Source organism: Catharus ustulatus, chromosome 5 (genome assembly GCF_009819885.2).
Source record: "Catharus ustulatus isolate bCatUst1 chromosome 5, bCatUst1.pri.v2, whole genome shotgun sequence".
Taxonomy (NCBI): domain Eukaryota; kingdom Metazoa; phylum Chordata; class Aves; order Passeriformes; family Turdidae; genus Catharus; species Catharus ustulatus.
In genome coordinates, this window is record NC_046225.1 from 28143789 (window position 1) to 28162783 (window position 18995).

The 18995-nt window shown below is 43.4% G+C and overlaps 2 protein-coding genes across 2 annotated transcripts; one reads left to right on the plus strand and one right to left on the minus strand.

The window, feature by feature from the left end:
* Nucleotides 1–4361: 4361 nt before the first annotated feature.
* LOC116996633 (store-operated calcium entry-associated regulatory factor-like) lies at nucleotides 4362–13867 on the minus strand. Its single transcript, XM_033060497.2, has 6 exons — nucleotides 13658–13867; nucleotides 12835–13010; nucleotides 10576–10966; nucleotides 6796–6904; nucleotides 5184–5302; nucleotides 4362–4678 (listed from the first exon to the last, which is right to left on the minus strand). Exons 1-6 carry the CDS (start codon nucleotides 13731–13733, stop codon nucleotides 4653–4655), a joined length of 897 nt encoding a protein of 298 aa, XP_032916388.1. The 5' UTR covers nucleotides 13734–13867; the 3' UTR covers nucleotides 4362–4652.
* A 94-nt stretch (nucleotides 13868–13961) lies between these two features.
* Nucleotides 13962–17980, plus strand: LOC116996634 (leptin receptor overlapping transcript-like 1). Its single transcript, XM_033060498.1, has 4 exons — nucleotides 13962–14064; nucleotides 14270–14345; nucleotides 15622–15808; nucleotides 16827–17980. Exons 1-4 carry the CDS (start codon nucleotides 14049–14051, stop codon nucleotides 16941–16943), a joined length of 396 nt encoding a protein of 131 aa, XP_032916389.1. The 5' UTR covers nucleotides 13962–14048; the 3' UTR covers nucleotides 16944–17980.
* Nucleotides 17981–18995: the final 1015 nt, after the last annotated feature.

Below are 18995 nucleotides of genomic sequence, written 5' to 3' on the forward strand. Positions count from 1 at the left end.
TCTACATTCATTGCATTTCCCCGCCCCTGCAACTATAACTGTTGTCTGTTCATTAAAGCAGATGAGATATGTTTACAGCTGCCAAATGACATGAAAATGACCACAGGAGCTGTCTGGGAGATGAATAACTCCTAATATGCAACAGCAGCAGCAAAAGGTATTCTGGATTGCTGGTAATTCCAGTGCTGCCTCAAAGACATCCCCACATGCTGATTACAAGGACATAGGAAGCATAGAGAAGGCTTACAGGAACAATGATGTCAGGGCTGTGATCTCAAGGCCAAGTCTCAGAGGATCCTGCACAATGACATCTAAATAAAGTTGGACAGCAAAGTCTCTAAGCAGGCAGTGATTTATCTCCTCCAAATTTCACAGTGGGTACTTTGAAGTCTGAATTATGGAATGGCTCAGATGCCCTCAGAGCAAAAGGTGTCAATCCATATTACTGGTAATTGTCTATAGGGCTTTAGAGGTGTAGGAAAACCCAGTAAAATAATCCTGATACAACAGCTTTTAGAACTGCCTACTATTTCCTGCTGTTGTGTGAGAAGAGTGAGTAGGCAGGACATACTAGGATACAGACTTACCCTGCAAGCTTTGCTTTGGTCTACTTGCTATCTTTGTCATAGCTGCTTGCTGCTCTTTCCATGTTTGGTCTTCTCTGTTCATTCTAAGTCACACTGCAGAAGGAAAGAAATATGGATAGAGGGCCAAGTCACCTCTCTTCTGCTTAGCATTTTCAGAAGCACCTGGTATCTTTAAACATACATCTACCTACAGGATCTGCAGTGGCATGACTGTGGAGTGGCTGAGTTAGCACATCCTAGGCCAGCTTCCTGGTGCTACAAGTCTCAGTCATTCCTAAGTTAGGATGGAGAGAACATTTTCAGGTCTTCTCCTTGCTGTCAGTTCACCAACCCTTAATCTGCTCCAATTCCCAGCTGTTATACTGTACCTTTGACAAAAACGCTTCTCTGATAGAAAGTTAAAAAAATGTCTTTCCACATACTGCCCACAAAGGTCAATTCACAGCTTGACAGTTGGCTCCCTTGACTTCATCACTATCTACTCTATCCATTCCCAGCTCAATGCACTTTTTACAACTGATTGTCCTTTCCTTGCTAAAGAAACATTGATCCACAGCCAGAACAGAGGGAACTACAAGATGGAAGACAGCAGGAGATAAGATATACAGGCCACATAAACGGAGTCTGATTATTTCATTAGCATTGGCAAATCACAGCTGCAATAGAAAAAGGTGTCAAAGTGAAGACTACCACTGCTACACACAGTATTAGGAAAGCCAAAGAACTGGCTGCAGAGGAAGGCTCTAGCAAAATATGCTGAGTGATATGGAGCCTCTTCCACACCGCACTCAACCCCAATAGGGACAGAAGGAGAATGAGGGACCTGACATTATGTTTCAGTAGACACAACAGGATAAAACAGTATTGTCTGCTGTTGTACAGATTCTACTGCTGTGAGATTTTAATATTTTTGTGGGTTTGCTTTATGAGAGGGAAGTGCAAGCATATCTAGATTCAGGAGCTACGGTAGATTTATGTATCAAGATTTATTTATCAAATCACATTTCATGCAGAAATTATAAATACATAAGTGCAAACGAAAACATTGTCTAAAACATTTCACAGGATACTGTAATTTAAGAGCAAACTTCAGCTTCAAACTACCTACTTAGAAAAAAATCAGTTTCATTGTTATGCAACTAGTTGGCAAAGCAAATATTGACTGTGACAAGTTTAACCTGAATACACTTAGAAATAAGTAAAAACTCTATATTTAAAATATATTATTTTGCTGCACTTTGTCATAAAGATAACAGACTTACCATGGACTTCTTCTCATAAAAGGCAGAGCTTCCTAGGAGGCCATCAGTAAGGTCTTTGCCAATTCCCTTTTTAGGTTTACAGTGCAGGCTATTAATGCAGTTATTTTCCCCCGAACCTCAGGTACCTCTGAGAAGCAAACTACCCCATTTCGCCTTCAAGTTATCAATTTCATTTGACACTTTCAAAATAACACTTTCAGTACAAGCACTTTTTCACAAAGCACTTTTTCTGGCTGTTGACTTCATAAAGACTTCTGCTATTTGCTGGTTCAGTTTGCTTGCATATTTTCTTTTCTTTTCGGTTTTCTCTCTTTTGGTTGTTTAAGCCATACACTGAACTTGGGTGTTACCATATGAGCTAATTCCTTCGGCATTCATGAATGGACATGGTTTCTTTTCCCTGAGTTATGCTGAAGTTAACTTTCTTAGACTAACTAGACTGACTTAATCTTGTGGAGATGCAACCTATATCAGCTGAACAGTGCTTTGCTTTTGTTGTAATAGCTGATATCAATTCCCAGACACATTATTTTCACAAGGCTCAAAGACAACGCTTCTCTGGCTGCTGCCAGCATACTTAAGCTGTGTGCCCACAAACACTTCTACACTCTGTTAGGATGGCCTCTTGAGAAGAGCTGGTAATCCAGCAGCTCATTTTTCATTCTTCCCCTGTCCTCACAATCCTGAGAAATTTCTCTGCTTTTTATCCAGCAATGCCTCTTCCAGGAGAGAATAAGTCACCCAAGAACTGGATGACACTTCACAGAGGCCCCAAAATATCATCATGGAACAAAGCAAGGCCTCTCTGCCTCTCTGCTTCCCACTCTTCGATAGCACTGTTTTTAAAAAGCACATTTGGGGAAGTTCAATTTTATTTCTTTGCTTAGTATCAAGGCCTGCTGTGTCCCAGGGATTCTATCATCTCTGCATTAAGAACATTCCCTTCCCTTTTGCAATGAACACCTTTGGTTTACTGTGCTCTGGACAGGTGATCTAGCAGGACAGACCATCCACATCACAAGTTTTCACAGCATTGCCAACCATTAAAATCCACCATTAAAAGGAAAATCCATGGCCTCAATGCAGGCAAAATGTCTGTAATTACCTGAATTTAATTATCTCAGTGTTCCAGAAAGAGGTCCAAATTTCCAGGTTACTTATTTACCCCCAATAATTTATAAACAAAGTCCCCTAGGTTGTCACAGTCGCCTTTGACAAACTCTATGACTTTGAGAACCCATGAATCTGAATTTTTGTTCCAACAGTCACATAGCACAGATACAAACATACAGTAAATTCACAAATACAAGCCGCAGCAATTTGACCAAAATTTTGGTGGAAACCCGGAAGTGCGGCTAATACGCGGAGGCGGCTAATATATGAACAATATTCTAAAAGCTGCCAACACAGAAGTGAGAGCCCACGGCAGCCCCAAGACAAGCTGGAGCCCGGTCGGCCCCGGCAGAGGTGGGAAAGCCTGGCAGAGGCGGGGCCAGCAGTGCGGGGGGCGGGTGGCAGAGCCCGGGCCAGCAGGGTGGGGGAGCCCAGCAGGAGCGGGGCTAGCAGTGCAGGGGAGCCTGGCTGCGCAGGGGAGGATGGCAGAAGCAGGAAGCCCAGTGGGCGGGGCTGCCCGGTGGCGGGGGGAAGCCCAGCAGAAGCAGGTCTAGCAGTGCAGGGGAGCCCGGCTGCGCAGGGAAGGATGGCAAGAAGCAGGAAGCCCAGCAGGCGGGGCTGCCCGGCGGCGGGGGAAAGCCCAGCAGAAGCGGGGCTAGCAGTCCACTGGAGCCCAGGAGAACTGGGGTCAGCAGCGTGGGGGAGCCCGGTGGTGCGGGGGCCTGCAGTGCCGGCCAGGGCGAGCAAACGCGGCAGCGGCGGTGCAGAAGGGAGCGGGGGGCCAGCGAGCGCGGCGGCAGCACTGCCCGCAGGGCGAGCAAACGCGGCAGCGGCAGTGTGGACGGGAGCTTGGGGGCCAGCAAGCCCGGCGGTGGCAGCACCGCCCGGCCGGCCCCGCCGAGCCGTAGCGCCGATTTGGGCCACCCAGCCCCGTCGGCAACCATGAGCGGGCCGAGCCTGCCTTGCCCCACCCCGAGCCAGTAAACCCCGCTATGCCGCGATCCTGTTACTAATTGGCAAATTCGTGAAAGCTGCACATGGATTCTCGCTACGAACGAAAGTGCGGCTAATATTCGGGGTGCGGCTTATTTATTGACAAAGACATCAACATTGTTGACGCACCGGAAGCGCGGCTTATACTCCGTGCGGCTTGTATTCGTGAAACTACTGTACTAATGTTAATCTCTTTATACACAGTTTTGCTCTTGTCCAGTGAGGAAGAACTCCAATGCTTAGCTGAGTAGCTGACTATACTTACAGTAAAGTTCACATGAGAACAGCACTCCATATGTATCAGGTATATGCTGAACTACCAGGAAAGAGGAAAAATATTATCATAAATTCTGGATCAAATGAAATTAAGCCCAGAACAGGAATAGTAAGATACACGCTTTGAAAATCTGGTAAGGCTATCATTGCTTTAATGCCTCAAGTACAGATACACGGTCACTGTCACATTATTCTTCTTAACTTAGATGAGCTTTTTCTGTAGGAGATGCAGCTGATTTGAAATAGTGGACGTTACAGCACCGTGATACCCTAAATAGCAGGGAGAGTCCACAGAGAAAGTGAGGAATTCTTTGCCTAGTCCTTCTTACCTCACATCCACTTCTGAAGTATACTACTACTAAAAGACGTACAAGTACACAAGATTTAGTTCAACAACTCTGATGTAATAATGTCAAGGATTTCATCTTCGCTTTGTGCACCCAAAGCCTGCAAAAAAAAAAAAAAAAAAAAGTCAGCTCCACCATGACCTTTCCATTGAACTCTCTAGCTCTTGAAAGGCTGAAGGTGGCATGAGATAAACATATTCACATGAAGAAGAACAGAAGCAACTGTGGGCTGACTGGCCTGGAAACTATTCTGTTCTTGCAGATCGGACAACCTGCATTCTACAGAGAACCTGTCTGTGCATGCTTGCTAGAGAAGGATATGCATAGTGCACATCAGAAGGGAAAGCCTTAAACTAATGCACCTTGCCAGTGAAGACAAGCCCGATGCTGATGGTGCCATGCCCACCACAGGCCTGTAGGGAGTTTCATGCCCCACACTGCTACCCTATTTCCATAGGGAATGGAAGCAACAGACATCCTTAGATGCCATCTACACCAACTGGTAAAATAAAACAAGGATGCTTGTTGAATCGCACCTAACATCTGCATGTTTTTGAGAGATCAGTCTCATGAGCCTCAGGAAATTAAAAGGTGTTTTGCCTTACCAGAGGCAGTTCTTGTTCCTGAACTGCTTCCTGCAGTGGAATTCCTTGAGTGCCCATGCATAGGAGGTACAGTTGTGGGATCTGTCCACATACTGTGATATGGGGAACGTGGCTGTGCTCTGGCATGAAACAGAGTAGAAGGAAAGCTTCATTAATGGCCTTTGGAAAAATTAAAACGACACCATTCCAAACAAGAGAACTGCACTGCCAAGGGAAAACTCTAAGCAGTTACTTCAAAGCTGGAAATATTCCTATTTAATGTATTTAACACATTGAGAGCAAGGACATCAGTGCTGTGATATCATCTGTAGACTTTCAAAAGGAAATTAGACTTTATTCTTCAGAATAAGGAATTCTAACAATTGCAAATGAGGAAATTTTTCTCTCTGAAATTTTGACTTTAGATTCTGTCAGACAAGAAAGAAGTTTGAAATCTGAAGTTTAAATGCATTCTGGCATCACCTACATCCCAGCCATATTTGGTAAAAGAAAACATCCTTCTGTTAACTATTTTGAAAAGGTCATATCAGTAACACTAACATATCATGGTCTTTGACTCACTCACTTAAAATTACTTGCTTCCATGGATATGGAATTTCCTGCTGTTGAAATTTACAAACAGCTCTCTCACACTTCTGGCACCAACATTTTGAAGGACATAATGTCAAAAGCCTAAGAAACCAAATTAAATAATAGTGGACCAAAGACTGTTTTAAATAAAAAGAAGCCCAAGTTTGGAAGTTTGCTTATGTATTTGAACTTCCTCAGATCTCTAATCTTGAACAATAATTTGTGGTTACTGAAATGGGGGTGTATATAGAAATCAGGAAACTAACCTGTATATAGATACTACATAAATATAATTCCTCAACACAAGAGTCATGTATTTAAGCCTTAAGAAATACTTTAACACATTATACCTTAGAAAAATTCTTAGTAGAATTCATACAAGGCTTCTGAAATTAAAAATAGCCCACAACTTTCAAACGTGAATGCTTAGCCCACTCCTGTCCATATATACCTTACTCTTTAATTTGTTACATTTCTACAGGAATAGACTTGATACATAGGCAACTTATTTGATAAATAGAGAAAACTGTTCAGGCTCTGAAGATTCCCTGCAGGAATCTCATCTTTTCTCCAGTAAAGTCTAAAATGGCAGAAACTACTCTCTTTAAACTGTTAATCTAAAAATGATGCATTCTAAATGTCTAAAAGTCTATACCAAATATGGCCATCCAGACTTATTTTAGGAAAGATGATACTGATACAAGAAATCTGTATACAGATTACTACCTGCTTAATATGACTATGTGTGTTTTAAAGCATTCTGCGGATAAATTATTTAAATGTTCAATTTAAATCTGCAGGTCATCATGCCAGGTCAGAGAAAGCACAATGAAGTACCTCAGTCTTTCAAATTCTGCCTCAGAAACATGTTTGAAATGTCTCTGGTCATGGAGCTACAAACAGCTGATCAAAATTCTTCCAGTGGTAAGATGTTACAACTTGAATGACACAGGCCTGAAATCTTAGAAACAATGTCAATATAGTATACAACAAACCCCCTGAAAGTTTAAATGCTTAAAATACGATAGTATACGTATTTTACCTGTGACTGCCTGCCAAGTAGCCTAGCAAGCCTCCTGCTCCTAATCCAGTCCAAAATCCTGTTCTTGAACTGGTTCCATGATGGGAATGAGTTCCAAAGCTGCTGTCATCTTAAACAAATTGAAAATAGGAAGGGTAAGTTAGTAAAAGACTAACCCTCAGGCCAGCTGTTGCAACGAAATTCTCTCCCGTTAAAGATAACGGAAAATTAGACAACAAACTGCTCATCATTTCAGTAGATTTTTGATCAAGCTTAACTTGAAAGGCCTCACATTTCAGAAAGCAGGAAACCCTATGTAGACTAACACTACTACAAAGAGTTTTATGTTAAAAATCTGCTTCCACTTAATCTCACAACCCTGACGTTTGCAAAACATGCAAAGAGTCCCTGCCTGCTGATATATAAACTGACAAGTTAGATTAAAAATAGAGAAGTAAACGAAGAAAGAATGATCAGCTGAAGATCACCAAGCAGGCCAGAAGCAGACGCAGAAACACAAATCAAGTAGGTAACACTGCATAGGGATCAAACCATGAAGACATAGAGCTCCTAATCTCACTGAGCACAGCTGCACAGTTTGAGTCACAGTGGCCCAGTGCAATGCTAACATTACTGGTATTGTTCCTGGTAATCCTAGTCTGGCACTTGTTATCAAAAACCAAGCTAACTGCAGTCACATTGCAAAGTTTTCATTATGCATGAGTCACCAAGCTTGACAAATACCTTGCTGAAACTGCAAGCATATCAAGTAGGTTGTGGGGGAAGGAGAGTTACAAATTTTTTTACATGTGACCTGCATAACATGAGGTTTTGAGTCAGAAAGAAGATTTTCCATTTAGAAAGAAAAAGAGAAAATACAAATTCAAAGTAGAACAATTTTCTGGTCTAACAAAACTCATGGATGCAAGAATAAGCTCAACCACAGGATTAACACTTAATGAAGTATAAAAAGGACTGAAGATAACATTAGGGTCTCCCTGAAACATGCCCACCTGAACAAGTGGGCCAGAGATGACAAAGGTAAAAATTAGAGGGCCTGGTTTGTCTTCAAACTGATATGGGTTGTTTGAAGTCACAGAAGATAAAATAAAAATGAAATAATCAGTTTCAGTCTAGATTGGATTTGATGTTGAATTTCATTTTGAATGTGTGGGGAGAAATACAATCTCTCATTGGGATGATATAACGTTAAATTATGTTGATTTGGAACAACAACAAAAAAATTACTCAATTTGCTGCAAAAACAATGTTAATCAGAGATGAGCCAACTCATTTGTTCAAAAGCACCACGACTGAACACTGACTCAGAAAAATGAATATTTTTTGTTGAAATATCTAGAGTAAACATTAAGAATCATGTCAAACAACTAAATGAGAGAAAGCAGAATTTAATTAAGATAGTCTAGCTAAACGAGTTTCACAAGACACATTCTGCATGTTAAGGGATTTTAAATGAGGCAAATTAAATATTAACAGCAATATTGGAATAACATTGCTTTTCATTACTGTCCAGTTTCCAAAGACTAATACATTACTGGAACACATGGACATACACACTCAGAGATGTGCTCGTGCTCTGCTCCCACAGTGTAAAGCAGACACTAAATGCATGAAGTAGCCTAGCATTTAGTATTTTTAATGTCTCCACATTTCAGTTTTCCTCCTTACTTTGCCTGAAATCTAAAGACAAATCATTGACGTGCCTTGTTAAACACATCACAAGTTAAGCATTATATGGCTCCCAATGTGTATTTTAAGTGTCTCAGTTATCAGCAGTCCTCAAGAAAACATTCTCAAGGCCCTGCCCTTGCCAGATTTGAGACTCTTGCAAAGAAAATGCAGTGGGGCAATTACAGTAATTTCACAATTACAAGCTGCACTTGATTATAAACCGCACTTCCGGGGTGTCGGCAACGTTTCGTTCTTTGTCCATATATAAGCCACACCAGATTGTAAGCCGCACTTTTGTTCACAGCGAAGATCTGCGTGCAACTTTTACAGAGCTGCCCATTAGTAACAGAATCACGGGGTCGCGGGGTTTACTGGTTCGGTTTGGGGCCAGGTGGACTCGGCTGCTTGGGGCTGCCAATGGGGCCGGGTGGTCCATCTCGGCACTGCCGCTCGGCGGGGCCATTCAGGGGTAGCCGGGCAGTGCTGCCACCGCTGACGGGCTCACTCGCCCCCGCCCGATGCCTACACTGCCGCCGCCGCCTCTGCCAGCTCGCCTCTGCCAGGCTTCCCCACTTCTGCTGCCCGCCTCTGCCACCCCACCTCTGCTGGCCCGGCCCACCTCTGCCGGGCTTCCCAACTTCTGCCGGGCTTCCCCGCCTCTGCTGGCCCCATCACCTCTGCCGGGGCCGGCTGGGCTCTAGCTCGGCTTGGGGCTGCCACAGGGTCTCACTTCCGGGTTGGCAACTTTCAGAACATCATCCATATATAAGCCGCTCCGGATAACAAGCCGCACTTCCGGGTTCAGACCAAAATTTTAGTCAAAATGGTGCGGCTTATAATCGTGAAATTACTGTAATTGACAAGGACTGAACAGAAAAAAAATTAAAACAACCCTTCATTGTTTTGCCTGTGCCCAATGTGACAGAGCTGTGTGCTAAGGCCAGGGCTCTTGCTGACTATTAAAATACATACAGTGTCAGGCCCACACACGGCCACTGATGCCCACACAGCACAGACAGTCTGAAATAACTACATGCAAACTTATTTGCAAAGCCAACAAAATTAGATTCCCTTTAATTTTCTGGTGCAGGTAGAGCTGAAAGCTTCTGTTGTGTAGGCCCTGCATAAGGGCATCCAAAAGAATTACACTGCACCCTCTGTTGGCCAAGCTGTTTAAATAAAACTTGGGAGAAAGTATTAATAAGCATAATTAAAATAAAAACTTTCAACTAAGTAAACCTAATTCTTGCTATGTATTTTCTTGCCAAAACCCCTTCTCTATTAAAAAAACAAAACAAAACACATAACTTGTGGGAATGTAATTTAACTTCCAGTTTTGCGAGAAGCTTGCATGTTTACAGGGTTAAATGAGTCAATCAGACACCATATGAGTAATGTTTATATCCCTGAGACGCTATGAAACCTAAGGAAGACCATTTATTTATGTGGCAGAAATCACCAGTTTCCTGGGAAAAGAAAAACTGCCCCTTTTCCCAGCAGCAACCTTGTCACTGCTTTTATATTTTTCAACTTCAGATGAAAGGCCCCACATGAGATTCAGATGCTGTACCCTCTAATGACACTTCACAGACACTATTCTCTGCTCTGGGAACCAAATCGTTCAGCTGCTGCGACTACACTGAAGCCCTGTTAAACAGAGGATTGGTACATGATACTCAACTCCATCAACTGCTTTGTGAGTGAAATCAGGGCTGTAAGGCTGTTCTGTAAAGTTTCAGACTGCTCCCATGGCATGGGTTTGTTTCTGGCTGTGTAAGAACATTCTCCTTTCCAGATTACCTGTGACAATTACTCTCCCCATCACAACCTTGCTATTTCACAGGTGATGAAGAGAATGCTTGCAGAGCATGAGGAGGTGGCTTTTCAAAGGTTTAAAAGGCAGCCTGCCCTGAAAGCCTGTGGAAAACCAAGCCCTTATTTCCTCTTTCGAACAAAGAGCATAATACAAAGCTGGCTATAGGCTCCGCAGCCAATTCGGCAGTTGCATGCAAATTCTGTGGTTTTAACTCTATCCTACCTCCCCTTACCACAGATGAAACAGGACAATCCTGCTTGCTCTTTTGAATATTGTAAATGGCTGAGCCCTACCTGTGAAGGTGGACTTAAAACCAGGAGGAGATGGTGTCTGCTGACTCTGCCAGAAGGGCTGAGAGAAGCCATCACTGTGCCCAGAATTCTGCTGAGACTGTTGGTTGCTGAGCAATAACTTGTATACTCCAAAAGCAAGAACGAGAAGAACAATTACAACAATTGCTCCAGAACCAGAATCAGAATCATCTTTCCTTAACTGGTAATAGCTAGAGCCAAAGCTTCCAGAGTTCTTCACTTTCCTTTCACCTTCTTCAGTCAGCTCTAGACTGAACAGCAAACTACAGGAGCCTCTTAATACGTAAGGATCATCTGGGTAATCGTAGCCTTCACAGCTCACTTCCATCTGTCCAAAACGGAAGGCATTTTCCAAGTCTGCTCTGCACTGCCACTGAAAAAATAAACACAATACAAAGTAAAACATGATGAAAACAACTGTCTGCTTTCCCACATATCCCCTGAAATAACCATGTAATTGCTAACAAATCATCTACAGGCTATAGGTAAGAAATTTCCTATTTTGAAAAGGAGCACGAATTTGATGTTCAAATGAATTTTAAATCCTAAAACTTAAAAAAGATCTTATCTTTCAGAACACTGAAGAATTCAACTCTGGAAGATTTTGTTTTGTTCTTGATGCATAACAATACTTCTAAAAATGTGCTGTGCCCTGTACAACAGCTATTTAATAAATGCCTGTCCTGTGCAAACTCCACGGCACCTACAGAAACATAACACGTGAGACTGAAACCCAGTTGCACCATTGTGTCTGCGCAGAAATCAAAACAAACAGGGACAGACATCATTAGGCAGCCATATGCAACACTTAACAATTACATTGGGGATTCTCTGGTTGAACATAGGTGGATCCTCAGGCTCACATCCCCTTGAGGTACCCAAATACAGGGATTTCTAATGGCACATGACATGTATTTTGGAGACGAAATAAGAAAGTAGTTATTTCTAAATTAGTAATTCAGTACAGCAGTACCAACTGTCAATTAATATTTGACTGTTCTTTCACAATACGATATCAGTTTTAGCAATTACAGTAATTTCATGACTATAAGGCGCACCCTTTTGACTAAAATTTCGGTCTGAACCCGGAAGTGAGCCTTATAGTCCGGTGCACCTTATATAATATACAAAGTTGTGAGATTTGCCAACCCAAAAGTGTGAGCCGTGAGCCAAACCGTGAGGGGGCGCGGTACCATCGGAGCGCCGAGCTGCGGGGGAGGGGGGGGGCGGGACCGGGCAGCCCCTGGCCAGCAGGAGCTGCGTGGGGAGGGAGGGAGCGGGCGGTCCCGCACCACCCCAAGTCAAGGGTGGCCCCGAGCTGCCCTGAACCGCAGCAATCCCGAGGCGTGAGCCATGGCTGTCCTGAGCCGCGGCAGCTGCAAGCTGTCCCGAACCACAGTAGCCGCGAGCTGCAGCTGTCCTGAGCCCCGCCTCGCCAGCTGGGGGTGGGCGGGAGTGCCAGGGCCCGCGCACAGGGAGGACGCTTGGGGCTGCATTTAAAGGCTACACCAATCTGTGAAAAATGTTTGCAAATTGAGCACGTGCCAGTAAACTCCACGAACACGGGATTCTGTTACTAATTCGTTACTTTGTTGCACGCTGCACAGATCTTCGCTGCAAAAAAAAGCGCGCCTTACAGTCCAGTGCACCTTATATAATGTACAAAGTTGCGAAATTTGCCAACTCCCGGAGGTGCACCTTATAATCCAGTGTGCCTTATAGTCGTGAAATTACTGTACTTTCAGCCTTGGTTCCTGACTATCTATTGACAAAGGCCTCAGTAACAGCTGTAAGTCAAGAGTATTTACTAGCACTTGCATCCAAAGGTGGAAGTAAAAGTCAGGCAAGTCTGAAATTTAGTTTTCAAAAGGCAGAGCTGAAGTGAAGAAAATATTTAGAGGTCCTTTCCATGCTAATGAAAATTCACACAGCAATAATAATTCAAAAGCATCCACTGGAGTTTGATTTTATAAACTCAAGCACCATTTTGTTTAAAACCAACAAAGGTTTGTTATGCTGTGCTTTTACATTAGCCTCTTCAAAGATATTTCAAACACGTATCTACAGTAGTTCTGGAAAATCCAACCTTAAAAGTATTTAGGTTAAGTTTTAGCTGCAAGAGTTCATCTAACAAAAAGCACCTGAATTGACAACCTAGCTCACTACTCATTGCTCCTTCAGAACTTACCAGCTTAGAGGAAAATGATTTCATAAACAGTTTAACAAATTTTAAACAGTTACCTGTACATCATAGCCATCCCATCCTTTGCTGTAACACTGAACCACCTCAGGAACACGGGAACACCCCGCAGAGCCTCCTGTGCACTGCAGTTGAGGGACCGCAGCTGTCCGCCTGGATGTTGTGTATTGCCCTCTGTAGAGAGTGAGCGCCTGAACATCCCGCAGCAGAACTTTCCCTGAAACAGGTAGCACAAAGAATTACAGAATCCATTAGGCTGGGAAACACCTCTGCGATCACCAAGCCCAACCTCGACAAAAGAAGCCCACCATGTCAACCAGACCATGGCACTGAGTGCGACGTCCAGTTTTTCCCTAAACACCTCCAGGGACAGTGACTCCACCACCATCCTGGGCAGCCCATTCCAATATTTGATCACCCTTTCTGAGAAAAAATGCTTCCTTCTGCCTGTCAGCGCTTGTGCAGGAGCACTCCTCTTGGCTACAAGGGCCTCCTCTCAGGACATGGCTGGCGATACAGAGGCCGAAGCAGTAAGCCTGCATCTTTACGAGACGAAGCTCTAAGAAGCCTCAGATGCCCAGAGGGAAACACGGCAGAGTTCCCCATTTCCTTCCACCGCGGCTCTGAGCTACTCCTCGCAGGCAGACAGCCACCACTGAGGGCAGTGCGGGATTACTGCTGCAACACAAACCGGTTAGAGGGACCCCAAATCCAAATGCTTTCCTGGTGCGGACTCCGGCACAAGCCCGTCATCCTCCGGCAGCACTGCGCAGTGCCGGGCCGCGAGGAGCCGCCAACGCACCGGGAAAGATGGCAGGAGCGGCTAAGGCCGCGCTGAGCCTCCCTTATCCTCGCAGGTCTCACCCGGTCGGTCCCAGCCCAGCGCGGGTCCCGCGGCGGCGCAGAGCAGGAAGAGCAAGCGTAGAACGATCCCCGCCATGGCAGCACCAAGACTCGTCTGCTTCGGGAGCACGGCCCGCGCCGGAATGTGCGGGGCCCGGGGAGAAGCCCCGCCCCCAACGTGCCGTGGGGCCAATGGGTGGCTAGGGCGCGGCGCTTCCCGCTGTCTGCGAAAGACTGGGGCTGTTGCTGCGGGCTCTACGCGCGCCCCATGTATGAGTGTCTAGGGACCGACCCGGAAGGACCGGTGCATGGCCCTCCCTCCTGCCGGAGGCGGCTTCCGCTTCCGCGCGGCAATTCCGGTTTCCGGCGCGCACCTCTCCGGTGCAGCGCGGCTGGCGGGACGGGTGGCGCCATGGCGGGAATCAAAGGTGCGGACGGGGCGGGGTGCGGCGGCTGGTTAACGGCGAGCGCGCGTGGCCCGCGCCGGGAGGGGCCGGGTTGGAACCTCGAGTGCCCCCGCTCCGCCGGGCGGCCGGGGCTGCGCTGAGCCCGGCGTTCGTTTGCGGGCGGCGGTCGCTGTATTTTTTTTCCACGGTGCACCTTTCATATTGGTTCGATTTGTTCTCGTTGTAGCGCTGATCAGCCTGTCTTTTGGGGGAGCGGTCGGACTGATGTTCTTGATGCTCGGATGTGCCCTGCCCCAATACAAGTATCGTGCACTGTCTTTCTGTTCCTCTGTTTCTTTTATGTGTGTCTGTAATTCCAGAGGGTTTTTATAATGGTAGATTGCTACGTCCTCTCTGTGTAGGAGGGGGCCTCAGGTTTTTTTGGGTGGGGTTATTGGGGTGGTTTTGTTTTTGGTTTTTTGTTTGTTGTTTTGTTGTTGTTGTTTGGTTTTTGTTTGTTTGGTTGGTTGGTTGGTTGATTGAGCTTCTTTGGCTTTTGCTTCAAAAGATTGGGGTAGGGGGGAAAAAAAGACCATTCAGGATTTAATTATTCCTAAAAAGCTACGGCAGCAAAAGTTAACCTACCAGGCCTGGCTGCAAACTAAAAGGATTTATTGCCCTTACTCTCTCAACTGGTGTCCTGTTGTGACTGACCATCAGATAGCAGCATCTCCCGAGGTGGGCAGTAAGTGTATGTTAGCCAGGGAAGCATTTGCATTCTCTGTGGCTGCCTGGGGTAGCTGGGCTGTCGGTGACAATCAGGTGGATCTTTGGCCGTGTCCCACCCTTGTAATGTAGCATCTCACTAAGTGCAGCTGCTATCTGTACTTTACTGACATTGTTTCCTATCTCTTTGGTTTCAGGAGATACAAAGTAGCAGACCAAGTGTTGAGCTAGTATGCCCTATGGCTTTGACTCTTTGCACGTGAATGCTGACTTTACAGAAAATATTTTAAATTTATCTATTCACTGTTGAATAAATACCAAATATCCTGTTGATAGACCTGTTATTGGTTGTGAATTGCAGTTTCTACATATATGACTAGAATTCCTAGGCCAGCTTTCTTTTGTTATAAATGAAGTGCTAGTGACACAAACCCTTGTGAAGGAGACCCATATGCACTTGCTCTTCAAACAAAGCAGGAAAGTTTTATTGAAACAATGCACACCTGCATTTGTGCACCTGAGAAATCTGGTCTGGGACACTGGTCTGTGAGGGTATCTCTTAAGTACAGCTGACATAAACTTGGAGTTAAGCTCACCTTGTGAGGTGGTATTAGATTTAGGCTTGCCTAGTGAAATCTTGCTTTATAAATGCTGTTAGTGAGCTTCCTGCCTTTGAAGTCAGCTGAAGCCACTCATGCACATGGTCTATTGGATTAATGTCAGCTCATTCCAAGGTAAAGGATTTGCCTTTTCTGGGCTTGTCTGTCTTTCCTAAATGGAGATGTTGGATGGGGAAAATGCCTTGCATTGATTTTAGGAGGAGCAGAAAGTAAATCCAGTTAACTAAAACTTTTCTTCTCCTTTCTTTTTCAGCCAATACTGGCCACTGTTTGTTCTGTTTTTTTACATCCTTTCTCCTATCCCATACTGCATAGCAAGAAGATTGGTAGATGACACAGATGCTACAAGTAATGCCTGCAAGGAGCTGGCAATATTCCTTACAACAGGCATTGTGGTCTCAGCATTTGGGCTGCCCATAGTGTTTGCAAGAGCAGAACTGGTTAGTAATATTTCAACTTGTGATTGTCTTTTTTCTAGAAAATGTTGGGTTTTGTGCTTGTTTATTTGTTTATTGAAGATAAAGCTTTCATGCACTAAGTAAGTCTTATAATTATGTACTTTGGAACCAGAATAACATTTTTTTTTTTGCAAGAAAAATCAGTACAGAAACAGAAGCATGGCAGAACATTTTGATTACCAGTGGCTTCATGTGGTCACAGAATAAAGACTAACAATGCAATGCAGAGAAAATGAGACAGAAAATACTGTGAAAATTTAACAGGGAAGTAACCAAATACAGAAGTGTAAAGAATACTTTGAAGACAATTTGTGGAAAAGTTGGGCTAAAGCAGCATGAATAAAAAAAGAAGTTAAAAAAAAGCATTTTTGTACTCACTGTAAACTATATTGTAAATTATATTGGTGTAATTTTCTTAAACTTCCAAGTCCTCATTACATATTTCCCAGTGTATAGCTTTACACTAAAATACTTCAAAAGTTCACTTTGTATGAATGACAGAAAGCACTACCAAGTCAAAAAACATACTTTCATAAATGTCTTTAGGCAAGAACAGCTCAGGTGGGCAGTTTGAATGCCTCACACCCTTTGAGTAATCCACTTACTCTCCTGTGAAAACATCCACCTCCTTTTTTGTTACTGGGACACCTGCTGGCATTTTGAAGACCTTAAGTATCTGTTTTAAAAAGTCTTACAGGATAGCTAGGCTGCAGACGTGTTTGATGCTGTTATCAAGCCTTACTTTACATACCAATCCAGTTGTGCCTGCTAGCCAATGCTTTGAGTACAGCTAGAAGAATTTGCAGTGCTGCTTGGCTAGCTGTGAATTTGTCAAGTAATTTTGGGTAAACCTAGCCTGTTTGGTGTAACCATAGATAATGAGATATTGCCTCTTGCATCATGGCCATGTTACTGAACATTGTCGAGAATGGGACAATAAGATGTTACTTTTGTCTTGTTCAGCTCTAAATGCATCTAACTGAATTTCCCTTGTTCACAGATTTACTGGGGTGCATGTGCACTCGTTCTTACTGGGAATACAGTCATCTTTGCCACGATCCTAGGATTTTTCTTGGTCTTTGGCAGCAATGATGACTTCAGCTGGCAGCAGTGGTGAAAGGAAGATAAAAGAACTATCCACAGGTGTCCTGTCATGCAGTGGCCATCCATACAAATGAGAGAATGGGCAATAAAGAGAAGTAGCGTAGCAAGCCTCTTGAGTATTCTAGATGCTCCTTTTGACATGGTTTGTTCTGAGTGTACTACCATTGCTGACAGGATTTCTATGTTTTTATGAAGTGGAGAGATGATTGATTTCATTTTTACCTATGGTATATTTTTAGGTGCTCTCTTGGTTTAAAATGGTCATCCTTCTGTCCAATGTTTTATGTGAAGCTTTAAACCAGGAACAACATTTAAACATAATTTCAAGGATTTGAAGTTGGGGAGTTTTGATGGGGTTTTCCTTTGTTGGTGGTTTTTTGGGTTTTTTTTGGCGGGGGGGGTTGGGGGTTTTTTGTTGTTGGTTTTTTGGGGGGGATTGTTTTTTAAGTTAAACATTAATACTACGTTTCAATTTTTTTTAATACCAGGATTAAATTATATACAAGCTGAATGGAGGTAAGAGATTGTCCACCAACATTGCCAATTACCATATCAATAGATTGTTGCTATATTTTAGCAGAAGCAAGTTGGGTTGGAGAGTACCGGTTGTAGATTTTCTTCTGCCCGTAACTCAGACTGGGTGATGAATGCTGGTAGCTTTCATTTCAGGAGAAGGTTAGGGAGCAGGTAGAATTATTTGAGACAAGAGTCCTAAATTTTAACACCACTAGCTCTTTTACCTGCTTTGTTACCAATTCTGTGGATGTGATGTTCAAATACCCTGTAAATGTATTGCTCTGACATACAAAACTGAAGTGTATTGTAGGGGAAGAGAAAATGATGTTTAAATTCCATTTTTTTTTAAAAAAGTATCTTTTGAAATCTTTCTAAGTATTGTATGGATTTAAACTTTTATGTCAGCTTTTTACCACAAAGATGGTAAAATGTTCATTTATGGAACTACAGGTCTGTGTTAATTTGAAGCATATAAAAAGCTATTTCCTTCTCCCCTTTTACATTTATTTTATACATAGCATATATATATATAAATGTATATTATAAAATGTTAAATCTAAATCTAAATCATTTTAATCTAAAATGTAGATTAAAACTTTATGTTAAACTTGCCTGAGTTTCCTCCCCCTGCTTTATTTTTTCCCCTCTAAAAGCAGCTAAGGCACAACTTTTTTGGAAGTCACTGACTGAACGGATTTCACAGACTGTTTTCAAGTTCTTTTGCATTATTGGTTAATAAGATTTACTGTTATGTCTGTAACTGTAGCTTGTGTTTTGTAAGATTGCACATGTAGCTTCAAGTATTTAAGACAAGTTTTCTGCATACCTCTCAATTGTCCAGATTTTTATTTGAAGAAATCTGCCATTGGATATTCCATCACAACACAGTTGATAAGTACCACTTAAGTAGGTTTGCCAGTACCATGTGCAGTGATGACCTTGACCAAACTTACTTCTAAGACATTTTTCAGTTCTTTAAAAATAAGTCTATGAAACTTAGTCATGTCTAATTGAAAGCTGACAATTGCTTATGTTTTGCTCAACAGTATGAAAAGGCACAGAACTGCAGGTGTTGGCTGTAGTATTCGTGCGTGGATGCAAACAAAGTATAAAGTTTGCATATATATATGTATATGTTTGTAAACAGATATGAATATATACAAAGTCTGTACTCAAGGAACTGGTACTGGCAAGTGGGAGCAGCTGGGGTGTAGGTACCTCCACTGGTACTGGCAGCTGGGATGTAGGTACCTCCACACATTGCTCTGTTAATGTCCTGTGTGTGGAACAGAGGAACAAGCAGGTGCCAAGGCTCCAGTGCAGAAGCTAGTCAAGAGGAGACATATTTCAACCATAAGCAAGTGCTTCACCAAGCTGCCTGTGATGGTGCATGAGGGCTGTAAGATCACGTTTGTTTCCCTTTTTCGGCAAGATTTCTGCGCCCACACCCCCAGTACAATAGAGGCTTCAGAAAATCTTCCAAACCAGTGGCTAAATTTGCAGTCCTCTGCAGTGCTTATGAAGGAGGAATGCCTAGGACTTGTACAAA